At 45.8% G+C, this 21,451-nt stretch overlaps 1 protein-coding gene across 1 annotated transcript; it reads left to right on the top strand.

Moving 5' to 3' along the window:
• The first annotated feature begins 67 nt into the window (after nucleotides 1-67).
• On the top strand, nucleotides 68-20,550 carry CRY2 (cryptochrome circadian regulator 2). Its single transcript, XM_052694018.1, has 12 exons — nucleotides 68-303; nucleotides 2,688-2,796; nucleotides 5,622-5,764; nucleotides 11,514-11,698; nucleotides 12,996-13,084; nucleotides 14,081-14,221; nucleotides 14,709-15,020; nucleotides 16,097-16,248; nucleotides 16,395-16,597; nucleotides 17,071-17,160; nucleotides 17,974-18,115; nucleotides 18,568-20,550. The coding sequence occupies exons 1-11, from the start codon at nucleotides 119-121 to the stop codon at nucleotides 18,111-18,113; spliced, it is 1,749 nt and encodes a 582-aa protein (XP_052549978.1). The 5' UTR covers nucleotides 68-118; the 3' UTR covers nucleotides 18,114-18,115; nucleotides 18,568-20,550.
• The last annotated feature ends 901 nt before the right edge of the window (nucleotides 20,551-21,451 follow it).

The following is a 21,451-nucleotide window of genomic DNA, read 5'->3' as shown; positions in this document are numbered from 1 at the left end:
CGCCGTAACACTGGGCCGCTGCCTCCTCGCCCTCCCCGCCCCGGGACCGCCCCATCGCAATCACGGCGGGGCGGTCCCGAGGCGAGGCGAGGCGAGGCGGCCGCGGTGGTTGCCCGTGATGGCGGCGGCCCCGTCCCCGCCGCGCGGCTTCTGCCGCTCCGTGCACTGGTTCCGCCGCGGACTGCGGCTCCACGACAACCCGGCGCTGCAGGCGGCTCTGCGGGACGCCGCCTCCATCCGCTGCATCTACATCCTGGACCCTTGGTTCGCCGCCTCCTCGGCCGTGGGCATCAACCGCTGGCGGTGAGCGGGGGACTGGGGTTGCAGGGAGATCCGAGCTGGCGGTGCGGGAGGCTGCCGGGAACTTTATGTAACGTTATTAAACTTCCCCTAAGCCGGCTGCGCCTCCCCGCCTCCGTCTCTCTGGTTCGTGGAGGGGGTGCGTTGGCCCCGCTGCGTGGCCAAACCGTCCGCTTCTTCCCTCCGAACGTAGGCAAACGTTTGGGGTGAGTCACGGCTGTGCAGAAAGCGTGCGTACCCAGTAGGCAGTGACGTTACATAACGCTGCCGTGCCGAGTCTCGCTGCCCCAGCCTTTGGAAATCCCGAGGCAGGTAGGGGTTCACCTCTGCGAGGCTGCCCGGCGTGCAGGTGAGCACATCTCTGCCCTCGTGTCACCCAGCGGGTGCTGGACGGGGCGCCCACCTGGCTGGAAATCCTCCTAAGCGCTCCGCCGTGTCACGTGGCCACGCGTCGGGCTGGGAAGCTGTGGCTGTGCCGGCTGCCAGCCTTGCTGCGGCTGGGGGGCTGTTCGGGGCTGCTTCCCAGGCGTTTCTAGAAGGACTGAAGGCCGGCGATGTGCAGCAGTCACCACAGTGCAGGTGTTCAAATCACAGAAATTGGTTCATCGTGTTACTGTTGTGGCACGAATTGCTCTGTCCATAGGGCAGACTTCCAAGCGGCAGCAGCAGGCAGGAGTGCTGCTTGTGTTCTGCTGACATTGCTCATCTAGGAGAGCCAGAGCAATGCTCCCAACAGAGCAGTTTCATAAAAGACAAAACCACCTTCCCTTGCAGGTGTGTACCTACTGCAAATGACAGGAGTTAGTGCCACTGGGCTGCTGGGCAGAAGTGTCTTAGCAAACTGCTTACGTTTACTGCAGTCCTCTTGTTTCCCCAAAGGAACTCTGGCTTAGTTTTGCTATTTTTTTTTTGTTTGTTCATTTACTTTTATTCTGAGATCTGTGCTTCAAAGTGAATATTTACTTTTTACCTAGCCTCCAGAAGTGTTTTGTGTTGAAAATCCCTTATTACTTAATTGCATATCGCATGTAAGCTATATAGGGCTATAACCCATGTTTAATCTTCAGAACACCTTGGAAGGGTGCTATTCCTATTTAAAAGATGGGAGGTGGACAGGGAGTATGGGAATAGTTAGTTCTGGTTATCCAAGCCTGCTTCTGGGACCCGTGCTTTGATGCCTGGCCTTTGTTGTCCTAACCCCTCAACCCCTTCTCTGTCAAGAAGTGCAGAGGGATCTCGTTCTACCACAAAGCTTACAGTTCCCTTTACTGCAATACAGCTGAGCAGAGAGCTGGCCTGTCCTGTTTGCAGGGCAGCTGTAGGTTAGCCTTCCTCTTAACTGTGCATAATTTTAAGAGAGCTGATGCAGATACCTGTGTCTTCCAGGTCACACTGCCCAGTGGGCACGTAGGATTGGGGAGAGGCAGAGGTCGGCAGAAACACTTACCAAGGGCTGTGAGTTTCCCAGCAGTGCCACGTGCTGTTGGAGAGATTAAAGTTTTAAATCCAGTGTCTTTCACAGGGGTGGGCAAACAAACTGGGGTTAAGATGTATTCTAGTGAAGGCAAGAACTGTACAGATGTAGTTGTTTCGTAGCAAAATGGAGGATCAGTAAGCTGCAACGTTAAGAATTTAAAGGCATAAATGCAAAAAGCACTTTAAATGCTTTTTGACACTTTTGGGGTGGGAGGAAATAGTCGATTGTCTTGGCATGCTCTCATCTTTGCGTCTCTGTGGTGCAAGATGAACTGCAGCTCTGTCTGCAGCCGTTTAAGTACAGATGGCTCTTGCCTTGGGAGGTTTTGGTGCTCTGTTTCTTGCTGTTGGTGAGTTAGGAGTGTATGTTTCTCTGCTGTGAGTGTACATTGCTCTGCCATATCCTTTCCTATTCTGAGACAGAGCTGTAAAACTTGCACAGTTCTTGCAGCAATCCTTGGAGTATTGTATTGATATCTTTCTACTTCAAATGCAAAATTCCCCCTGTTCAGAATCCAAGAAGAGTATGAATTACATGATCTATGCTCTTTTCCACGCAGATGATACAATGTGGGGAAAGTAATTGGCGGGGGGTACTCACAGCTTTGAGAGAGAGCATGGATCAGAAAAGAGGAAAGAAGGAAAAAGTCCTGAAAAGTTCTTGTACCTGGCTGAGCAGAACTTGCATAAGAATGGTTGGGAGCTGGCTGGTGCAGCAGTCTCATAACTGTAGACCAATGAGGGATGAATAAGAAGTCTTGCTTGCTTTTTATTTTGTTGTTGTTGTTTTGTTTTTTTCTAACTTTCAGTTTGATTGGTGATGCAGATTTGTTGGAGTCCACACAGAACTTCCTCACTTGTCTCTGGCTGGAGCCATTCTGATGGTAACTGCTCTTTTTCCTTCTCTGCAGATTTCTGCTCCAGTCTCTGGAAGATCTGGACAACAGTTTAAGGAAACTCAACTCTCGCCTGTTTGTGGTGCGAGGACAGCCAACAGATGTCTTCCCAAGACTTTTTAAAGTAAGAGAATACGCTACTTTTCTTAAGTGCAGTGAGGAAAAACTAATGTCCCATTGTTGGAGATCACTTGGCTTCTTGTTACCTTCAGTGCTATCCATTATGGCAAGCTTAGGAGCTGTACATACTCTTGTACTCAACTTACAAAAAATGAGTAGAGTTACCCACTGCTGGGTGCCTGTACTTCTCTTTCTGGACGGCGGCTTTTGCCTTTGCTTTTGCACATCAGGCCTCACAGGTCTGTGCTGTAGTCCTTCTGCCTTTACTCAGTAGAAGCATCATATTCATATGCCTTTAGAGACGACTGAAAAAAAAAAAAAAAGCATATTGATATGTAGGTGAAGTGCAAATAAGGCTTTGCGTTATCATTCAAAATTCAGAAGCTTTTGTGTTAGCTGACCTTCCTTGTCTGCTTCCATTCATGGCTGCATTCAGACAGCTCAGCAGCAAAACATAGCTTGGGTCCAAGCTCCTTGTTGATGTACTGTTTAGCACAATGGAATATGCACTGACCTCTGTGGTCAATGATGGGTTGGTGGGATACATTTCTAAAGTGATACTTCAGTACTGCAGACTGTGAGACAGGCAAGGTTGGCAAGAGGATCTCCTGGAATATAAAGGTCCCTCAAGCGTTAGAAGTATATGACTCATTCTTCTCTGTCACGTCCTGACATTGTGCTTGCCATCATTTTTGAAGCTTTCTGACAGCATTTTTGCTAGAATGACAAAGCTACAGGAAAACAGGGTTCACCATGGTCTGATAAGCTGTGTTTGTCATGTAGATTGTATTTCACGTATGGTTTACAGAAGTGGTGCCCCCAAAACCTGCTGTAGCCCAGCTGCAGAAGAGGAAAGGTAAACTTGAGTCAGTACCCTCCTGCCGTATGCTATTCTGATGTATATCTGTGTGAGGAGGGCAGTCCTGGGGAGGCAGAGTGTATGCAGATCAGAAAGTGCATCAGTGTTTATTTTGGCTTCTCGAGGTTAACACATGACAGAACCTGTGTGCTACTTTCAGCCTTTTTAGAGTCTGGGTTATTTTTATCTTTTGATCTGCCAATAAGTTTGAGCTGTTAGTAGCTAGCCCATACTCTCTTTATTTTAGTTCAAGGACTGGGTACTCAAAAGAGAAGTGAAACTGTGTGGGAGAAATATACCTACTTGATCAAAGAAACAACACGTAGCTGGTAGAGGCTGAGGTTTGGAGGTATGGCTGTGGGATCAGCCAGGCCTAAGTGTTGGTACAATCTCTTCTGACTGGGCCAGTGATTCAGTGGGTATGAAAATAATATTGGTGGCTTTTCTTGTTTTTTGTTTTTTTTTTCATGCTACAACAAGGTAAATGTGTGGCATTCATGGGAATTCAGGCCTGTCCAGATAAACTGAGCAGCAAATACTGGACAAATGAATGACAGCAGCTTGTACTTTGCTCTCAGCTGTTGTGGAGAGTTGGCACATGTGGTAATGCAGCACTTATGCCCAATTAATTTCTGCTCTTGCTGCTGGGAGCTGAGTTGTGTTGTTGGTAACTGTTGCTGCAGTGGCAGTGTGTGCATGGGTACAGTGAGGCAGGCAGATGAAGTGTACGCTTTAGCTCTGCATGGACCTTTGTAGTAGTATAGGATTTTTGTCTCCTGCTGTATTACATACGTACTGTAGTTCTCTACTCTTCCTGATTTTAATTTTAGGATTCAATCTCACAGTTCAGAAAGGAAGGGAGGCTTGTATGGTTGTTTTTTTGCTCCTAAATTCCCATCCCAGTCTTGGGTCATTGTTTTTAAATGATCATTAGCGAACTAATAACATCTGCTCCTTGTGCACTGTTTGTGTTTCTGATGCCCCTTAGGTCTGGTTCTGAGATGGAAGAGACCATCCTGTGCTTACAGAGGTGACTCATTGTCTCACTTGGAGACTGGTTCACGTCTTGCTTGTGTGCAGGTTTTTTTAAGTGTCTCTATAGATTTCTGGCTGTGTTTGACTGGAGTGTTTGCTAAACAAATCTGTGGGCTGCTGCTCTGTTTGATGGATGCCTCCGGAGGGTCACTGTGGAAACCATTAAGTCTCTTCTCATAGGATTCATTTTCTGAGGAAAACTAGGCCATAGTCTTTGAGAGGAAACTGTGCGCTGCCAAAGCCTGAAAGAGGCAGAGTGCTATTTCATAAGGCCTGTTCTGTGTAGTTTGTAGGAAATCTGTTGCAAGTGTGAAATACAAAGGCTGAGTAGAAGTCCTACCTTTGGAGAGTTAATCGTTTAAATCTGAATTGTAGTATCGTACATTACTTTTTGCAGCAGAGAGGTCTGCTAACTTTTCCCAATACCACGTTTCTTGCTTTTGGCTTGGGCAGTGGTCTTCTATTATGCAGTGGCTTTATAGGGAAACGTGGGAAAAGAATTTAGTGTGTTGTCTTTAGTTGATAGTAATCTGTATGTAATCCTTGCTCAGAAGTTTGTATTTTTGCATTGAAAGACTTCTCTGAAGTCCTCTTTTTGCAAATATTGGAATGGAATAGCAGGGCTTCTTTTGGATACAACCAAACAAGGTGGTGTTAGACCAAGCTGTAACCTAAGAGCATAAATGGAGAAGAACTCCAGCCGCCTTTTGTGTGGTTTAAACCCAGCTTTTAGGAATTTGCACAGCATTTGCTAGAGCTGATAAGATTACTGGTTCTCCTGTTATTGGTTCTTCTGCCAGACCTTTTTTTTTATCCACAGGAACCCTCCCTGAGTTCCCAGGACTTGACAATGGCAATTATAATTTCTGTGATTTAGTAATAGTGCTGGTTAAAAAGGTTTTCTTTTTGACACCTGTGTGTGTTATTTCTTATAGGAATGGGGAGTCACTCGTCTCACCTTTGAATACGACTCTGAACCTTTTGGCAAGGAGAGAGATGCAGCAATTATCAAACTGGCCAAGGAAGCTGGAGTGGAGGTGGTCGTTGAGAACTCCCACACGCTCTACGACCTGGATAGGTAAGGGCAAAGTGCTGCCTCAGCTGGGATTGCTGTGGCTGGGAGGACCTCAGTCTCCTCATTTACTTTGATTACTATATGTTGATCTCTGTCATCCCTTGTGAGCCTGGAAGGTGTCAACAGGATTAATCTGCACACTCCAGCTTTTGAGTAGTGTGCGTCAACATGCTGACAGTGACGTGAATGTATAGAAAGGTGCTGCTGCCTCAAGCTAACTAATCTGTACTTTACTGTCATTTAAGTTGCTCGGCTGTGTCCTGTTGATTGATTTTCCTTGGGCATGTCCTGTCTGCACGGACTGCTTTTTTTCACTTCACTGTATTAAAGGTGTCTGAGCTATCATCTCAAACAGAGAGAATAAAGCAAGGCTTTAACTGATGGATGTGCCAGGACAGCTGGAAGAAGTAGAACAAGGTAGATTGGGGCAAACTTACCTTATTCTAAAATCTGGAGGCCTTGTCTTTATTGTGCATTTGTTATGGCAAAGTCTTTCCTATATCTTGAGGTTGGTTTATTTATATGTAAGTAAGGTCTTCTTAAGACAATCTTTCAGCTAAGACTATACAGTATGCTTAACTTGAACCATGTTTCAGTGCTATTCTTACAGGTTGGTTTCTTATTTTTCCTTCAGATGACTTCTATCAATAATGTTGAATGTAGTTTTCCTCCTTTAAATTTTCAGTATGCATAACTTCCCGTGCAAAGGAGCATTGCAGTTTAGCATGTGCTTATGGAAGTGTTTACATGTGGGATAGGGGAATTCTGCATCTCTCTCATGAGGAGGAGATCCTCTCTACTTTTTTGCATTAGAAGACGCAAAGAACACTTACTTCATCCTCACTTCTTCAGTGGCCCTCATACCCTTCCTTGTGTCCTCTTTATCTTTTCCAACTTGGAGAGTCTTATTTACATTTTCATTGGAATCTGTTCTTTAGCTGTTCTGATTTTTTTTTTTTTTTTTGTAGTCTTTGTATTTCTGTGTATTTATGGAGGTGACAAGGAGTGGAAAGAACTGCAGCTGATATTCAAGGTGTAGGAGCAACATGCATTTATATAGTGTTGTAATATCCTTCTTCCAACAGTCTCCAGTGTTTTGTTTGTTAGCTTTTCTGAGCGAGCATCACTAAGCTGATGTTTGGGGGCTTCCTTCCTGAATGGCCTTAGATAGTTGAGAGGCCATTATTGTAAGTTTAACATCACATAGCAATGTACATGGCGGGGGGGAAGAATATGACCAATTCTGAATTTCATCTGATCTTTTTGTCATCTGCTCATAGGGAAATTTTTAGGTTGCCTTTCAGTTTCAGCTATCCCAGGTAACTTACTGCATCAGTAAACTTTGTCACTGCACTCTGTCCTTTTTTTTTTTTTTTTTTTTTTTTTTTTTTTAACAGTCAACTTATGAATTACATTGAACAGCAGAAGCCTTAGTTTGTCTCTGTGTAGGATTCCTCCTCTGTCCTGGATCTCAACAAGAATCTGCTGTCTGCAGGAACTTTTTCATCTATCCAATTTGTCCTTGGTTTCTTTAAAATATTTTTAGTGAGGATCTGATTGGATGGATTCTGCCTGGATTTTTAGAAGACGATAACCAGATATCCCTTGCTCCTGTGCTTAATGTGGCTAATAGATTTAGGGGCACAACTTCGCATTACCAAGGCCAGTTTAACCCTTCAGCATACTGTACATAGCCATTTGTTCACTGGCCCTATTAGTATTTTCTACTAATTTGCCCGGTAGATCAGCTTTCTGTTCAGTAGTCCCTCTGCCCTGAAGTGCTTCTTAAATCTGAGTCATGCTCACTTTTTTTCCTCCTCAGTATATGGACAGTTTTAAGGCAGGCAGTACTTACTTGCAGCAGCATGGCTATTTCTTGACCTGCTTCAGAACTCCTGGCTACGTGTTGGCTGGTCCTGGCAACTTTGCTGTTCAACAGTAGCTTTGTTGTGTGCAATTGCCTGCTGTCCTCCCAGTCTGAGACATCTTCTGATGCATTTCCTTAGAGGCTCGGGGTAAGAACCTCCCTAAATAGCTCCATACTGACTAGAGCTGCAAAAAGTTAAATGCAGTTCCTCTGCTGCGGTATTACAGTTTGTCTTCAATGCCTTGGCTGCCTCTTGGCCCTATAGATATCCTGGCATGTTTGTGAAGGCATTTTTTTTCCTGTGTATGGGTAGTATTTATTTATCTATCTATTTTGAACTTTTCCCAAACTTTCATTTGGACTGGGAGGTGTACAGGGGATTGCTTTTGTGGCTTTTATGTTTAATGTAGTATTTTCTTTTTTTTTTCCCCTAGTCTTCAGTTTTTCCTGAAAGATTTTTGCCTTCAGGTTTATGTGCAGTTATTGACTTTTTTTTTAATTTTTCTTTTAACTGAACTTACTGAATAGTTTATTGAATTGTTTTTTCTCTGGCATGTTGTCTTCAAATAACCTGTGTTGTTTGTCGGCATTTTACCTCTCAGCTTCTTCTTTTTGCTTATTGCACTTTCTTTTTTTAATGCCATTCTCAACATGAAAGCCAGTGTTGTGTAATTGATCCTGGGAGGATGCTAAATTGATGCATGCTGCTTATAGCAGACATGGTAACAAACACTTTCAACTATACCTTATATCTCAGCTATATCTACTGCCTAAGACAACTCATAAGTTGACTTTCCATCTTATGGATTCTTGATTAATTATTCCATGGAGCACTCATTTATAGCAGCTAAAAAACAGTTCTTTCCAGACCACAGGTTGTGACAACTGCCCTGTCTCTGCAGAGGTAGTCGAAGTCTCCAGTTACTCTGACATTTCCAGGTTCTTGGCATCCCTGGGATTTCTCAGTGGGTGGTACTACAGTTCTGAGACTGTATTCCTCTTGGAAGTCTCTCTCAGGCAGGGCATATTGCCTTCCAGTCATGGCTTCTAGTCTTCTAACTCATGGAATATATTGTCCCTCTGCTTAGCCTAGCTTTTTTTTTCATTGTTCATAACTGGGTGGTGGTGTCCTTATCTTGTTTTAATCAGATTTCTGACAAAAGTGTCAGGCCTGTTTTTGAACAACGCTGACTAATCTTTCACTTCAGTGAATGGTTCCAGCCGTCCTTCTCTTCTCACTTGTAGTATGTTCTGAGCATCACCACCAGAGTTCCTTTTTGACATCTACCAAGAGCCTGTTTTGTTAACATGTGAGTTTGACCACTTCTGCCCAGGCAGAAGGTCTCAGCGTGCTCCTCTCTGGTACCACCAGTGCAGCTGTTTGATTATCAGAGCCTCTTGCCCCTCCCCTTCCCCCAAACAAAATGAGGGCTGTGCAGAATCAGTATCAGAAAAGAACCCTGAAAACCCGGAGACTCCCAGTCCAGATCAGCTGTGTTCAAACTGTAGGATTCAGACAGCACAGATAATCTCTTAGGTATCAGCTTAGCCTGCTCAAAGCCTTTCCTTGGCCGTTATTCTGTCTGACAGCTTCCAGCTGACAGGTTGTTTTTGTCCCTTCTCTGGATCTGCCTGTTCTCTTCTCCTAGAGATGTAAATCCCCACAGCCTGCTTGCTGACAGTCAGTGTCGTGGCTTCTGTAATCTCAGACAGACCTGGGTTGTGTTGGGGGCAGCAGTGTTGGCCAGAAAGGAGCACTGTGAACCTGGTTGTATGTAGCATGCATCAGGAGTGGCTGTACCTCAAACACTACTGTCAGATGGAAGTAATTAAATGCCTTTCAATAGGAGTGCTGGCTTACTCAAAGGAACCAAGCTTACATGCTGTGGTGGTTCTGCCGTTGGTGATTACCCTATGCCAAATAAGTGCTTTGATTCCATCTTTGAAGTTTAATTCAAATTTCTGTATGCCGGACCTCAGTGCCTGGGGGGAGATATTCTCTCCCTGCCCTGACACTCAGCCTTTTATAATGTCACCACTCCATCTTTCACATTCTCATACATGTGCAGATGTTGAATTGTTCATCTGTTGTCCACGGTCTGTTGTGTAGCATAGCAGTCAGTTATCTATCTTCTCTTTGAATCCAGAGAAATGCTGTTCATTTCATCTATGAGTAGCCCTACAGAGGCTTAGATGGGTTTAATTGCGTAATCTGAAGAGGTTCATTGGTGAAATCCTGGGGATGGTCGTCTTGTCAATTTGTGACCTGGACTGCAAAGGGGAAAGTCCTGTGAGATTATCTGGCTTGGGTTATAAGGATGCTAGGAGGAGGGAATGGAATCTGCTTACAGAGCTTCCCATAAAAGCTGTGTGCAGTAGGCTGAACTGTATGACACACGTGGTACATATTGTATAATACCCAATATTGTACAAAACCTGGGATCTGGTACTTCTTTTCATGATAATATTGTGCAAGATGCAAATTTTGTTGCATAATGGCAGTGTCAGGTGCTATAAAAAGTGCAGTTTGTCCTAGTCCCTTCTGCTAATGATTTGTGCCTCAGACCCAGTAGCTGGCTATTCGGGAAGCTGTGGCAGGGAACTATTGAGGATGTCAGCCAGGGACATGAGCACCCACCTGCAAGTCACCGTGCTTTGCTCTAATAGCTTCTGCTCACAGAACCTGTGGGTCTCAGACTGAGCTGCGGCAGCTTTGTGGAAGAGGGCTGGAAAAAAGGCAGTGCTAAAGCAGTAGCTTCCCAGTTCCCATCCCAAATACCACAGGGCAGATATAGTGTATCATGGTCACGCTTCTGCTCCCAAATGCTGGGCTTCTTCGGGAATCAGTAAACCTCCCTAGAGCGCTCGCTTCACTGGAAGGGTGCTGTCGCCTGGGCAGCAGTGGGGAGCAGAGCCCAGCATCCCGGCTCAACTCAGCACAGCAAAGCAGAGCACACGTGAGGGCGGCTGAGGGCTGGGAAGGCCGGCATGTCGCTCCTCCTCACCACACGTGCAGCTGCCAGGAAGGGCAGGGAAGGCACATGGCGGTGGCTGAAGCGCTGGGCTCCAAGCCCAGCCCCTTGCATAAGCTGTTGACTGTACGGGGTGGGGAAGGCAGCGCTGCTGCGGCTCTGTGTGAGCTGTGGGGTTGGCTGCCTCTGCTTTATGTAATACTGGCTTTCCTGTGCCGCCTGCCTTGCTGTTAACTCCTTCCTCTCTCTGGCCCAGGCGGGTTCCCAAAGGCCCCTATGCAAGGCAAACTAAGTCTGCACGAACCTAGCAGACCTTGTGTGCACAGTGAGCAGAGAGATGGGGAGCCATGGCTGCCTGTTTCATCTCACATATCCAGACATAGGTGAAAAGCATGAGACAGGTCTGCTCATGCATATTGTGGGCGAGCATGGTGCCTTTTCTAATGGCCAGGAACGAGAGGAATGACGCAAAGTGGGATTTGTCTCATCTGGGATGGGTGAAAGAGGGATCGCCGTCAGTCTGGGATTTGTTGTGGCAGACAGGGAGGAGGTAAGGTCAGAAATGGGCTAGGACATCACGGGAAAACAGACGCAGGTCTGGGATTTGTCGGCTTAAGGAGTATTCAGACTGAGATTTCCTTTAGAAGTCTGGTGAAGAGCCCTGGGAGCAGTAATGGTAAGCCTGATGCAGTGGAGCTGGGTTTATTTTTCCCATGGAGAATGATTACTGTGAGGTTTTTGTTTCATTTTAAATATCCCTCTGAGGGATGCATAGAGTGGAAGTTACATCTGTAAAGATTTCTGTATCCAAAGTAAAAGGCTATCCTGAGCAGAGACAGCAGTTTGGCTGCCATTTCCTTGTCCTTCCTGTGGCAGCCAGGCTTAGTTATGTCACCGCTTATTTTGTTTCCAGAATAATAGAGCTGAATGGCAACAAGCCACCCCTCACCTACAAGCGCTTCCAGGCCATCATTAGCCGTATGGAGCTCCCAAAAAAGCCAGTGAGCAGCATAGTAAGCCAGCAGATGGAGACATGTAAAGTGGACATCCAGGAGAACCACGACGACGTGTATGGGGTTCCATCCCTGGAAGAGCTGGGTATGTATTGCGAGTGAAGTTGGGTTAACTGCCAGTCAAAATGGACTCAACTGAAGCTGCTTCTGATGACTGGCACCTGCCCAGGACAGCTCCAGTGTTGTCTTCAAGCCTTGCAGGCAGTGTAATGTTTTCAGCAGGTGCCAGGCTTTGTAAAAGAAGAGTGCTGCTGCTTTTGCACTCCCGTTGATGCACAACATCCCCTTTAGCACTACTCTGAAATGTTCTGCCTCTGTCCTTAACGTTTTCTGCTATTCTGAGCACATAACCCTGTATCAGTGTCTCATGTCCTTGCCAGCTGCTGTCCTCCTACTGCTGTCTCCAACAGGTTGTGTAACAGACCCAGAGAGGAAAACTAATGGTGTACCAGGCACATGTCACTTCATTCATTTACTGTCAAGCACCGCCAACTTGAGAGCTTAGCAAGACAAAAGATATTACCAAAACTTCTTTCATGTATTATGCTATGGCTTTTGATCCTTGGAATGTTGATGTTTGCCTCCTCTTTCTTAATGCTTATATTTTTCCTAGAGGAGGAGGATGAATAGAAAACTGAAGAATGTAAGCGTTAGATCAAGGAAATAAATCTAAATGCAAGGGAAGGAAGGGTTCTTGAAGAATATTGTCCGCATATGTGTGTCTCTGAAGGCTCTGTGCTGGCTTCCAAGGAATATCACCTTGTACCTTAAGACACAATTTCAGCAGCTATGGAAAAGGGGCTTCACATACAAAACTGAAGCCTAAAGGCTGCAGTCTTGGGTAGATCCACTTTCTTTGTCTGGCCTAATGTAAGACTTTCAGCAACCTTACACTGCTTTGCTTGCTGCCGTGGGAGGCTTCTCTCTCAGCCCTGAGCACTGCAGGGAAACTGCATTACTGCTTGTTTTTTTGTGTTGGCTCTTCAGCACTAAAGCAATAGCTTTCAACAGAACAGGAGCGTTGCCTGTTCACTTGTTGCAGGAAGTATCTGCCCAAGAGGCGAAGTATTTCATGAAGCAAATCTGTGGAGCAGGTATTTCCTTGAAGCTGCTCTGGCCCTTAGAGCACAGCCCTAAGAGTAATTGGTGTGTAACCAATGGGGAAAGTCCTCAGAGGGCTGCCTGAAGCACTGCAGGAAGAGGCTCTTGCAATGTGACACTGTGAACAGGCTCTTACTCTGCTCCAAGTAAATTGCTTGCTGTAGAAGGACTGGAGCAGCAAGTAAGCCATATTAAGCAACTGCAGTATTTAGTGTATCTTGACACTGCTAACGCTTATTCCCATCTGTACTGTTCATATCATACAAAGCTCTTTCCCTCAGGCTTCCCCACAGATGGTCTTGCCCCTGCAGTTTGGCAAGGAGGGGAGACGGAAGCCCTGGCACGGCTGGATAAACACTTGGAAAGAAAGGTAACTCCCCCTCCTGTTTAAGTGATCATTCCTGCAGCCTTGGGCTCCAAACAAAAAAAAAAAGCTTGAACATTAGCCATTGCTTTCTTTTCCTGCTTATCTTAGCAGTGGCCCTCACATTGGTCTATGCGGGACCATTTGATATTGTTGAAGTACTTCTGTCATCTTGGGTTGCGTGGGGAACAAGGAACTCCTGGGCTTCTTTAGACCCAAAGTAGTAAAAACTATTAACCATACTACTGTTAGAACCACATAAGATTCTATTCTTGTTTTTTCTCCCTCCATTTCGCTTAGAGGAATGCAAACTTGGAAACTCCCATCCAAGTTGCTCAGTCCCTGCTGTTCGCTACATGCCGGCTCCTTTTGTCTTTATCTGAGGTACTTGCTAGTACCTCCCCTGCATTTCACAAAGTGGTATACCTCTAGCTCTCTGCTGAAATATCTCAATTTCTTCTGTCAGACTAGTGTTCTTCACTATACTGTGCATGAAGCAAACAGTTTTGAAGTCATGAAATTAGATTTAGGTGCAGAAATGGGACTCACTTTTAGACACTTCTTGTTTTTTTTAATGCTGGTGACAGCTGTAGAGCTCAAAGTGTAAATTCTTGCCAAAGAAGGACTGTCAGCATCAAACAGGTCTGAATTTCCCCAGATATTCTAGTTTAGTGTGCAAACTGAGATAGGCATACTTGGATGTAAACAGTTGCATTCAGATGTGTCCCTAGGAGATCTCAGGGTTATTAGCTCCTATATGCAAAGCAAGTTTAGTCATTTTCTTGACTAAAATGACTAGTTTAAAGCAAAGATTTTAGGTTTTTTTAATAGGGCGTGGGCATTGGAGTGGCCCACTTGAGCTCTCTCCCAGCAGTAGCTGAAAATGAATAGAAGAGACTGTGCTGCCAGACCTGAACGATCCTGCCACCCATACAGAGGCCTGCCCTAAGCAGTCTGACAGATTTGGATTTGTTTTGGCTAATTTCTCCTGAATATGTTTAGGCGTGGGTTGCAAATTACGAAAGACCAAGGATGAACGCCAATTCGTTGCTGGCCAGCCCTACTGGACTCAGTCCCTACCTGCGTTTTGGCTGTTTGTCCTGCCGCTTGTTTTACTACCGTCTCTGGGAGCTGTATAAGAAGGTAAGACAAGAAGGTCATGGCGAGGGCAGGCTGGTTTGGAGCATAGTTTGATGCCAGTTGCTGTACACTGTGGGAGAACAGCTGCAAAAAAGGCTATTGCTTCATTTGTTTGTCTATTAGATAAAGCCTGTTGCTGGTATAAAAGAGATTTTCAGGTAAGGAGAAGGGATTTTTCTGTACCTAGTTGAGCAGGCCTCAAATTTCTGGTACTCTGTTCTTCAGCCTGGACTCCTGTGTTGTGAGCCATGGGCATATAAGCTTTTTACTGTTAGTTACGGGTGGTTCAAGTCACTTGTCAGTGCAATGAGTGGGCATGAAGCATGTTCTGACTTCATCACTTGGGGTTTCTGGAGAAGGATGATTCGGAATTGAGCATTATGGCAGCTGTCAGTAACAGTCTTGGGAGCTGGGTGTGAGTGACTTGCAGCTCAGCTGAGTGAAGCCAGTCTTCCTCTGCTTGTGAATACCGTTGCTCCCTCCTCTACAGGTGAAGCGGAACAGCACTCCTCCCCTTTCCCTGTATGGACAGCTTCTCTGGCGGGAGTTTTTCTACACAGCAGCCACAAACAACCCGAAGTTTGATCGCATGGAGGGGAACCCCATCTGCATCCAGATTCCCTGGGACAAGAACCCTGAAGCCTTGGCAAAATGGGCAGAGGGCAAGACAGGTTTCCCCTGGATCGATGCAATCATGACCCAACTGAGACAGGAAGGGTGGATCCACCATTTGGCCAGGCACGCCGTGGCCTGTTTCCTGACCAGGGGAGACCTCTGGATCAGCTGGGAGTCAGGAGTCAGGGTGAGTCTGACATTTCCAGAGGCTTGCAGGAGGCCATAAGGAAAACAAAGTCTCCCTGGCACTTGCTGCAAGGATGGGCACACAGGTATGGCTTTTGCTTGGCATGTAGAAGTTGCATGGAAGAGAAGATTTGCTAGCAGGCTCCTGGCCTGCCAGAAGTCTGCTTTCTACCATGAGGGCTCAGAAAGTATTGAGTCTGCAGTTGCCGTAACAAAATGTTAGTGGAACCCTCTGGTTAATATGGACTGGGGGTTGGGTGGGCTGCTTTTTCTTTTTTTTTTCTTTTTTTTATAGAAGTTCACTCAGTCCATCTGTTTCATTAGCAAGTTCAATGTCTCTTTATAACTGGACCTTTTTCCTTATTGCTTATTGTGTAATCCATCATCGTGCCGGTCAGGGAACGCTCCATGACTGTGAAATCAGAGTCTAGATTCTCACAAGAAAAGAGGTAAAGACCATCCTTTGGGGACATCTGAAGGGACAAGCAGCTTGAACTTACTGGGTGTACATACTACCCCATGAAAAAAGTGGAGGTAGATGCATCTTGTCAGGAGGCTGTCAAAGCAGAGCAAAGCTGAACGAGCGTCAGGGTCAGACGTTTAAAGTGCTGCATCTGTGCATGAATGTGAGTGAGTTACTGCTGAAATCTATCTGTCTCTTGGAGTGGAAGCGAGCTCTGGGACCTTCAGAAGGGTTCATTCTTCTTGCTTTTGTGCTTGCTCTTCTGTGCAGCATCTGCCTGCTTCCCACAGCTGGTGCTTTGCATTTATTACACCTCTCCAGTTAGGATCAATACCCCAGGCTTGCTGTAACACCAGGTAGTGATTTAGTCTGTAGCTTCACTAGGGATTAGCCAGCATTTTATCAGTGTGAGCAGGCAGTGCCTCCCTACGTGAAGGTGTCAGGAAGCAAGATGTATTGACCAGCCACCTGGCTTCAGCCAGCAGTTCGCCTCTTTGCCGCTGTTCTTAGAGCTGTTCGGTGCCTACCATTTGAAACAGTATCTTGGTTTCTCCTGGCACAGAGTCCTAATTAGGGAAGCTCTCACTCACTGTCTGTTCCTCCAATTGCTGCAGGTGTTTGATGAATTGTTGCTGGATGCAGATTTCAGTGTAAACGCAGGCAGCTGGATGTGGCTTTCGTGCAGCGCGTTCTTCCAGCAGTTCTTCCACTGTTACTGCCCCGTGGGCTTTGGACGTCGCACAGACCCCAGTGGTGACTATGTGAAGTGAGTAATGTGACTTGAGCATCTTTCTTGCTAGATCTGTGACCTTAAGTCACCCAGTAGCTGACAAGTATCTGGGGTTTTCTGTGCATCCTGAATGGTGCATTGCTGTACTTTAAGTGACGTGTGCACCTTTTTACTTGTTGCAGGAGATATCTGCCCAAGCTAAAGGGCTTCCCCTCAAGATATATCTACGAACCGTGGAATGCACCAGAATCTGTACAGAAGGCAGCCAAGTGCATCATTGGAGTGGACTACCCCAAACCCATGGTGAACCATGCAGAGACCAGCCGGCTGAACATTGAACGCATGAAGCAGATCTACCAGCAGCTATCACGCTACAGGGGGCTCTGTAAGTACCAACAGTTGCAAAACATTGTGCCTCTAATGTGACATAAAATGCTTGGAATTAGGGTCATAGTTTAAAGTACATAGCAATAGACTCTTTCTTGTCCTTGTAAGCAGCAGTTGTCCCTGCCAAAGCTGTTCAGTTTCCAGGAAGAGCTACACTGAGCTCTTGAACAGCTAAGAGTTGGGTTTTGTTTGAGAGGTGGTGATTGGTTCAGCACTGTCCACGTGCTACCCACTGTGTATTCTGCACTTTGGGGAAAAAAAAATAGGCAGAGCATCCTACATAAATGTGCTGCTAAGTCATTGTGTCTCCATGTGGCCAACCCTGAGGAAGTACAAGTCAGAACCCGTCCTCACTTGGCAATTTAGATGTGCTGGCTGGTGATCACTAAGGTGTTTCCATGTGAAAGGTGAAAGTCTTCTCCCAGCCCAAATATTTCTTATTTATACTATGATCTTCTTGCCTTCCTCTAGGTTTATTGGCATCAGTCCCTTCATGTGTGGAAGACCTCAGTGGCCCAGTTACAGACTCAGCTCCAGGGCAGGGCAGCAGCACCAGTACAGGTGAGGTGGGAGTGTTTGTGTATTTTGGACGTAACTTTGTGTCTGCTTAAAGGCTGCGTGCAGGAGAGATTCCTTTTGTAATAAACGGAAGATATAGCTAGGAAAACAGATCACAACGGCATTCCTTTAGGCTTTCTTCAGAAGTCTCCAGTGTTTGCTTCCTTCCTGAAAGGGCTGAAGAATGTTGAATCTCTTATGGTCTATATGGTTCCTATGCAGCCACAGTAGTGCGCATCACTGTAGAGCTAATTGGGTGTAAGGAAGCTTCCTTTGTCAAAGGACATTTTTGTTTGTTCTGGGGGACTTAACTGCTGTTTTTAAGAAAGAATTTTGAAAGTTTTAAAGAATACTAACAATATCCCTGTAAGTGTACATTGTCTCTCTTTTCTCTCACTCTCTGGCATACTAGGTTAGGGTGCACATGTGAGGAGATCTAAAGCCAGAGGAAATTCTGGCTTCAGTACTTCTTTTCACTATATATAAAGAGGGCTTTTAGAAAAAATGGAGAGCAACTTTTTATGCAGGCAGATAGCAACAGGACAAAGGGGAATGTTTTTTAAACTAAAAGAGGGGAGATGTCTATTAGATGTTAAGGGGAAATTATTTATTCAGAAGGTGCAGAAACACTGGAGAAGCTGTGGGTGTCCCGTCCCTTGATGTGCTGAAGGCCAGGTTGGATGGGGTCATGGACAGCCTGATCTGGCGGGTGGCAACCTGCCCATGGAAGAGGGTTGGGGACTGGATGGTCTTTAAAGGCTCCTTCTCACCTAAGCCCTTCTATGAAATGCTGCAGTGACTGTTGTCTCTCTACAGCAATCAGACTGCCGCAGTCTGACCAGGCGTCTCCAAAGCGCAAACATGAGGGAGCAGAAGAGCTGTGCACTGAAGAACTCTACAAGCGAGCCAAAGTGACAGGTCTCCCTGCTCCAGAGATCCCTGGCAAGAGTTCATGATTGTGAGTAGACCCTGGCGTGATCTGGCCTAAAATGTATTGTTCCAACAGCTAGCAAGGCTCAATTTTATTTGCTACCTACATTTTAATGAGCAAAATGGACTTGCCTGGTGAGAGGGGTGGTTCCTGACTGTAACTGCATAGCCCTGTAACTTGGCAGTGGTCTGCCTTCTAGTTGTTTTGCTTTTGTTCAACAAGCTGTTAACTCAGTATTCCAGCAGAGAGCAGTACCCTATTTCTAGAACAAGCACAGAGCACAGGTATGTTTGGGTTTGAGCTAGTGAGGTTTTTTTCCCCTTCCAAAAGGGTTGCAGGCAGGTTTGCATGTGTCATGAGGGCACAGGCTGGAGGAGGGGAAGCTCTTCTGCCTGAAATGCTCCGTATCCCAGGAGAGAAATATCTGGTCAGTATGATGGGTCCTCAGAGTAAACACTCTATTCTGCTTTCTTCTGCAGCCATCCACTAGCAGCTTGCAAGTGAAGAGTGAGGGTGCTGAAGTGGTGACCAGAGGAGTGGGGACTGCTGCCTGCACAGGACTGGAACTCGTGATCTGCTACAGGAAAATCGGGGCCTCATAAAATATGTAATTCCAATAGCTGCCACAAGGGGGCACCGTGTAACGTGTAGGTGGGAATGTCGGGCTTTCTGATCTCCCAAGAGCCAAATATGTCTCTTCTCAGCCATGCCCTACATCTGCCCACATCTAGGAGGGCAGGAGCTTTCTTTCAGCCTGTTCACTCTCAAGTGTTTCTGTCTTTTCTGACAATGGATCAATGCATGTGAACTTGCTGCATTGATAGAGAGAGCAGCATCTGCACGTGGCAGCAATAGTGAATATCCTTTCTCATCGCTAGTACTAGGCAACAAGGTGTGCTAACTTCAATTCAAATTGTAGTTGGAACTGAGAAGGAAGCTGCTGGAATATCCAAAGTACCTGGCCTAAAGAAAACAGGGGACTCCCTGTATTTGTTTTGTTGGGCTAAACTGGTTGGGATAAAAATGCTTCCTGAATAAAGCCAGTGATGCACGTCAGACGAAAAAGAAATGAAGGATAATGTAGTATAGGAACAAAGAGACACAAACTGTCCGTACATTTGAATGGCACTTAAAACTTTCCTTGCAGAAGAATCTCACCGCTCCCAGGTAAGCCATAGTGCTGTGCCTGCAATGGGCAGCTTCAGAGCAGCTTGCCATGGAGGGTAAGCACTGGAAGAAGGAGAAATTCTTTGGAGAATGAGACAGTGCTTTGATGTGATTAAAGCAGTCTCTCAAAAGCTTTCTGATCCACATCATGTGGGAGCTGTACCTGGTGGGGAGAACAGCCTGGGGCTCAGTGCTTTACCACGTTTCATTCCCTGAGTGAGAGCTCTCAAATGGAGTAACCAGTATGTAGTGAGTAGCCTGCGGAGTGCCTCGTACTGATAAGAGAATGGTAGCTCCTTGAAGTGAGTCTTCCTTGGGCTCAAGTCTGGTGTCAGTTCTGCGTGGATGTTTGTTCTTTTCTGTATTGACATCTGTGTTTTTTGAGTTTCTACGCAGTATTGTCCCTGTATCTCGTACTCTGTGTTCCTAGTTCCCATTCACATTTATGCTGGTGCAGTATAGTCTAGCAGGACAACCATGTACCTTCCCTGCCTCTTGATCATGATCTTCTTGGCCTGGTCCTGCTACAGGATGTCATTTCAGAGCAGTGCTGGCACAGTGCCTCTGCTTGCCTGCACACCTGAGAGGAAAAGGGTGCACAGTGATAATGCAGAAGAGCCTCTGTTGTGGTGGTTTTCAAGAGAGATCACATCAAGTAGCAAATCCCATGCAGTGGGCTGCTTTGGGCACTGTTGTCATTTGCTGTCCAAAACCTTTCGTCTCCCACCTTGTCATAAATAGTGTGGGACTGTATGTGAGCTTATGCACCTGGCAGCTTGGGGAGCCTAGTCATTGTGACCCACCCTGACTGAGACAATCAGAGTCAGTTTTGGAGCCCATAGCAATGGGGTGCAAGCAGAAATTGTATCTGGGGAACCTGAAGTGGTGGAGGAAGCAGAATGGTGAAATAGCAGAGTAACCTTTCCTTACAAGTGATCTCCCTGGGAGTTGACCCATTGGGCAGACTGTCCAAGGAAATGAGTCACTTTTCCAGCCCTTTCTTCTAAGCTACTGATCAGAGTCTCCCTAGTAGATAGCCCAGTAATCAGCAGGTTTTGTCTCCTTCACTCTGACCCAGACCTTGTTCCCACTGTGGGCAGGAAGGTATAAAGGAAAGTTGACCTTCCCTGCCCCATCTTCAGCTGCAGAGGGAAGAAAGGGGAAAAACATGCACTTTGTATACTTAGACTACAGAAATAGCTAATTTTGTCATTTGGAGGTTGCGTGCTTAGGCAATGGTCTGTAAATATGACTTTTTTTATATATATGTGTATATATAAATGTCTTTAACCTTCTTTATGCTGTCGTCTATTTAATTTGTTAAGTGGCATTTTTTTTGCTGGATCTATGGGGACAAAGAGCCATGGGTAGGGAGTGCAAAATCTCCCAAGTGATTTCTTGGAAGGCTTTGTGGGTGAGGTGGAAATCATGTTTGCAAGGTTTCTGTCAGCACTGATGATGTGGATGGTGGCAAATGGAAAAGTAGCAGTCCTGAGAGCAGAACTGAGAGCAGCACAGAGATGCACAATGCCAGAGGTACTGGAAAAGTCATCAAGAATCCTGCGAAGTAGCTGGGGAGTCATCTGCTCCATCATTCTTTTTTTTTTAACCATCAAAATGATAAAGGTGTGTAAAACTGGGATAAAGAAGTGGAATAGGGGTATGATTGTTCCCTGTTTCCTGTAGTATTTAGGTTTGGGCATATGCAGTTAAATTACCAGATGATAGATTCAGCACAGCTGCAGCTTCCTTACATAGATGTGTTTGTGGGTGCTGAGCTTGATCAAGCTAAAAAAAAAATAAATAAATTGCTCACTAGTTCACAGACAAAGGAAAAACTTCAATAGCTATTAATGAAGATATCATCTTCGTTTCTGGAAAGAGCAAAGGGTGGCTGGAAGCTGTGATGACAAAGGAAGCATCATGAAATGTGTGCCAATAAGGGGATTTCCATTTCTTGGGATAATGTCAGGGCTAGCTGGCTACATGGCCTGACTCAGTACAGGCATCCCAAACAGGGATTCTTTTCTGTCACTGAAAAATTACTTGGGGGTACAACATTTTCTTAGTAAACAGCAAAACTTAGCAATTTCTTGGGAAAGCCTGCCAAGAAAAAGATAAATTTCGGAGATAGACTGTTTGTAAAGAGGTGCTGGGGACGAGAGGCTACATGTGGTCTGCAAGGCAGGCAATGTA

Source organism: Tympanuchus pallidicinctus, unplaced genomic scaffold, assembly GCF_026119805.1.
Source record: "Tympanuchus pallidicinctus isolate F22 unplaced genomic scaffold, pur_lepc_1.0 scaffold3, whole genome shotgun sequence".
Classification (NCBI taxonomy): domain Eukaryota; kingdom Metazoa; phylum Chordata; class Aves; order Galliformes; family Phasianidae; genus Tympanuchus; species Tympanuchus pallidicinctus.
Note: the sequence above shows the minus strand (reverse complement) of the source record. Positions and strands in the feature narration are given on the sequence as shown.

Coding starts and splice junctions, on each gene's coding strand:
- CRY2 (XM_052694018.1), top strand. CDS start 119: ATGGCGGCGGCCCCGTCCCCGCCGCGCGGCTTCTGCCGCTCCGTGCAC. Junction 2,797..5,621: donor TCTTCCCAAGACTTTTTAAA/GTAAGAGAATAC, acceptor TATTTCTTATAG/GAATGGGGAGTCACTCGTCT. Junction 14,222..14,708: donor TCTGGGAGCTGTATAAGAAG/GTAAGACAAGAA, acceptor CCTCCTCTACAG/GTGAAGCGGAACAGCACTCC.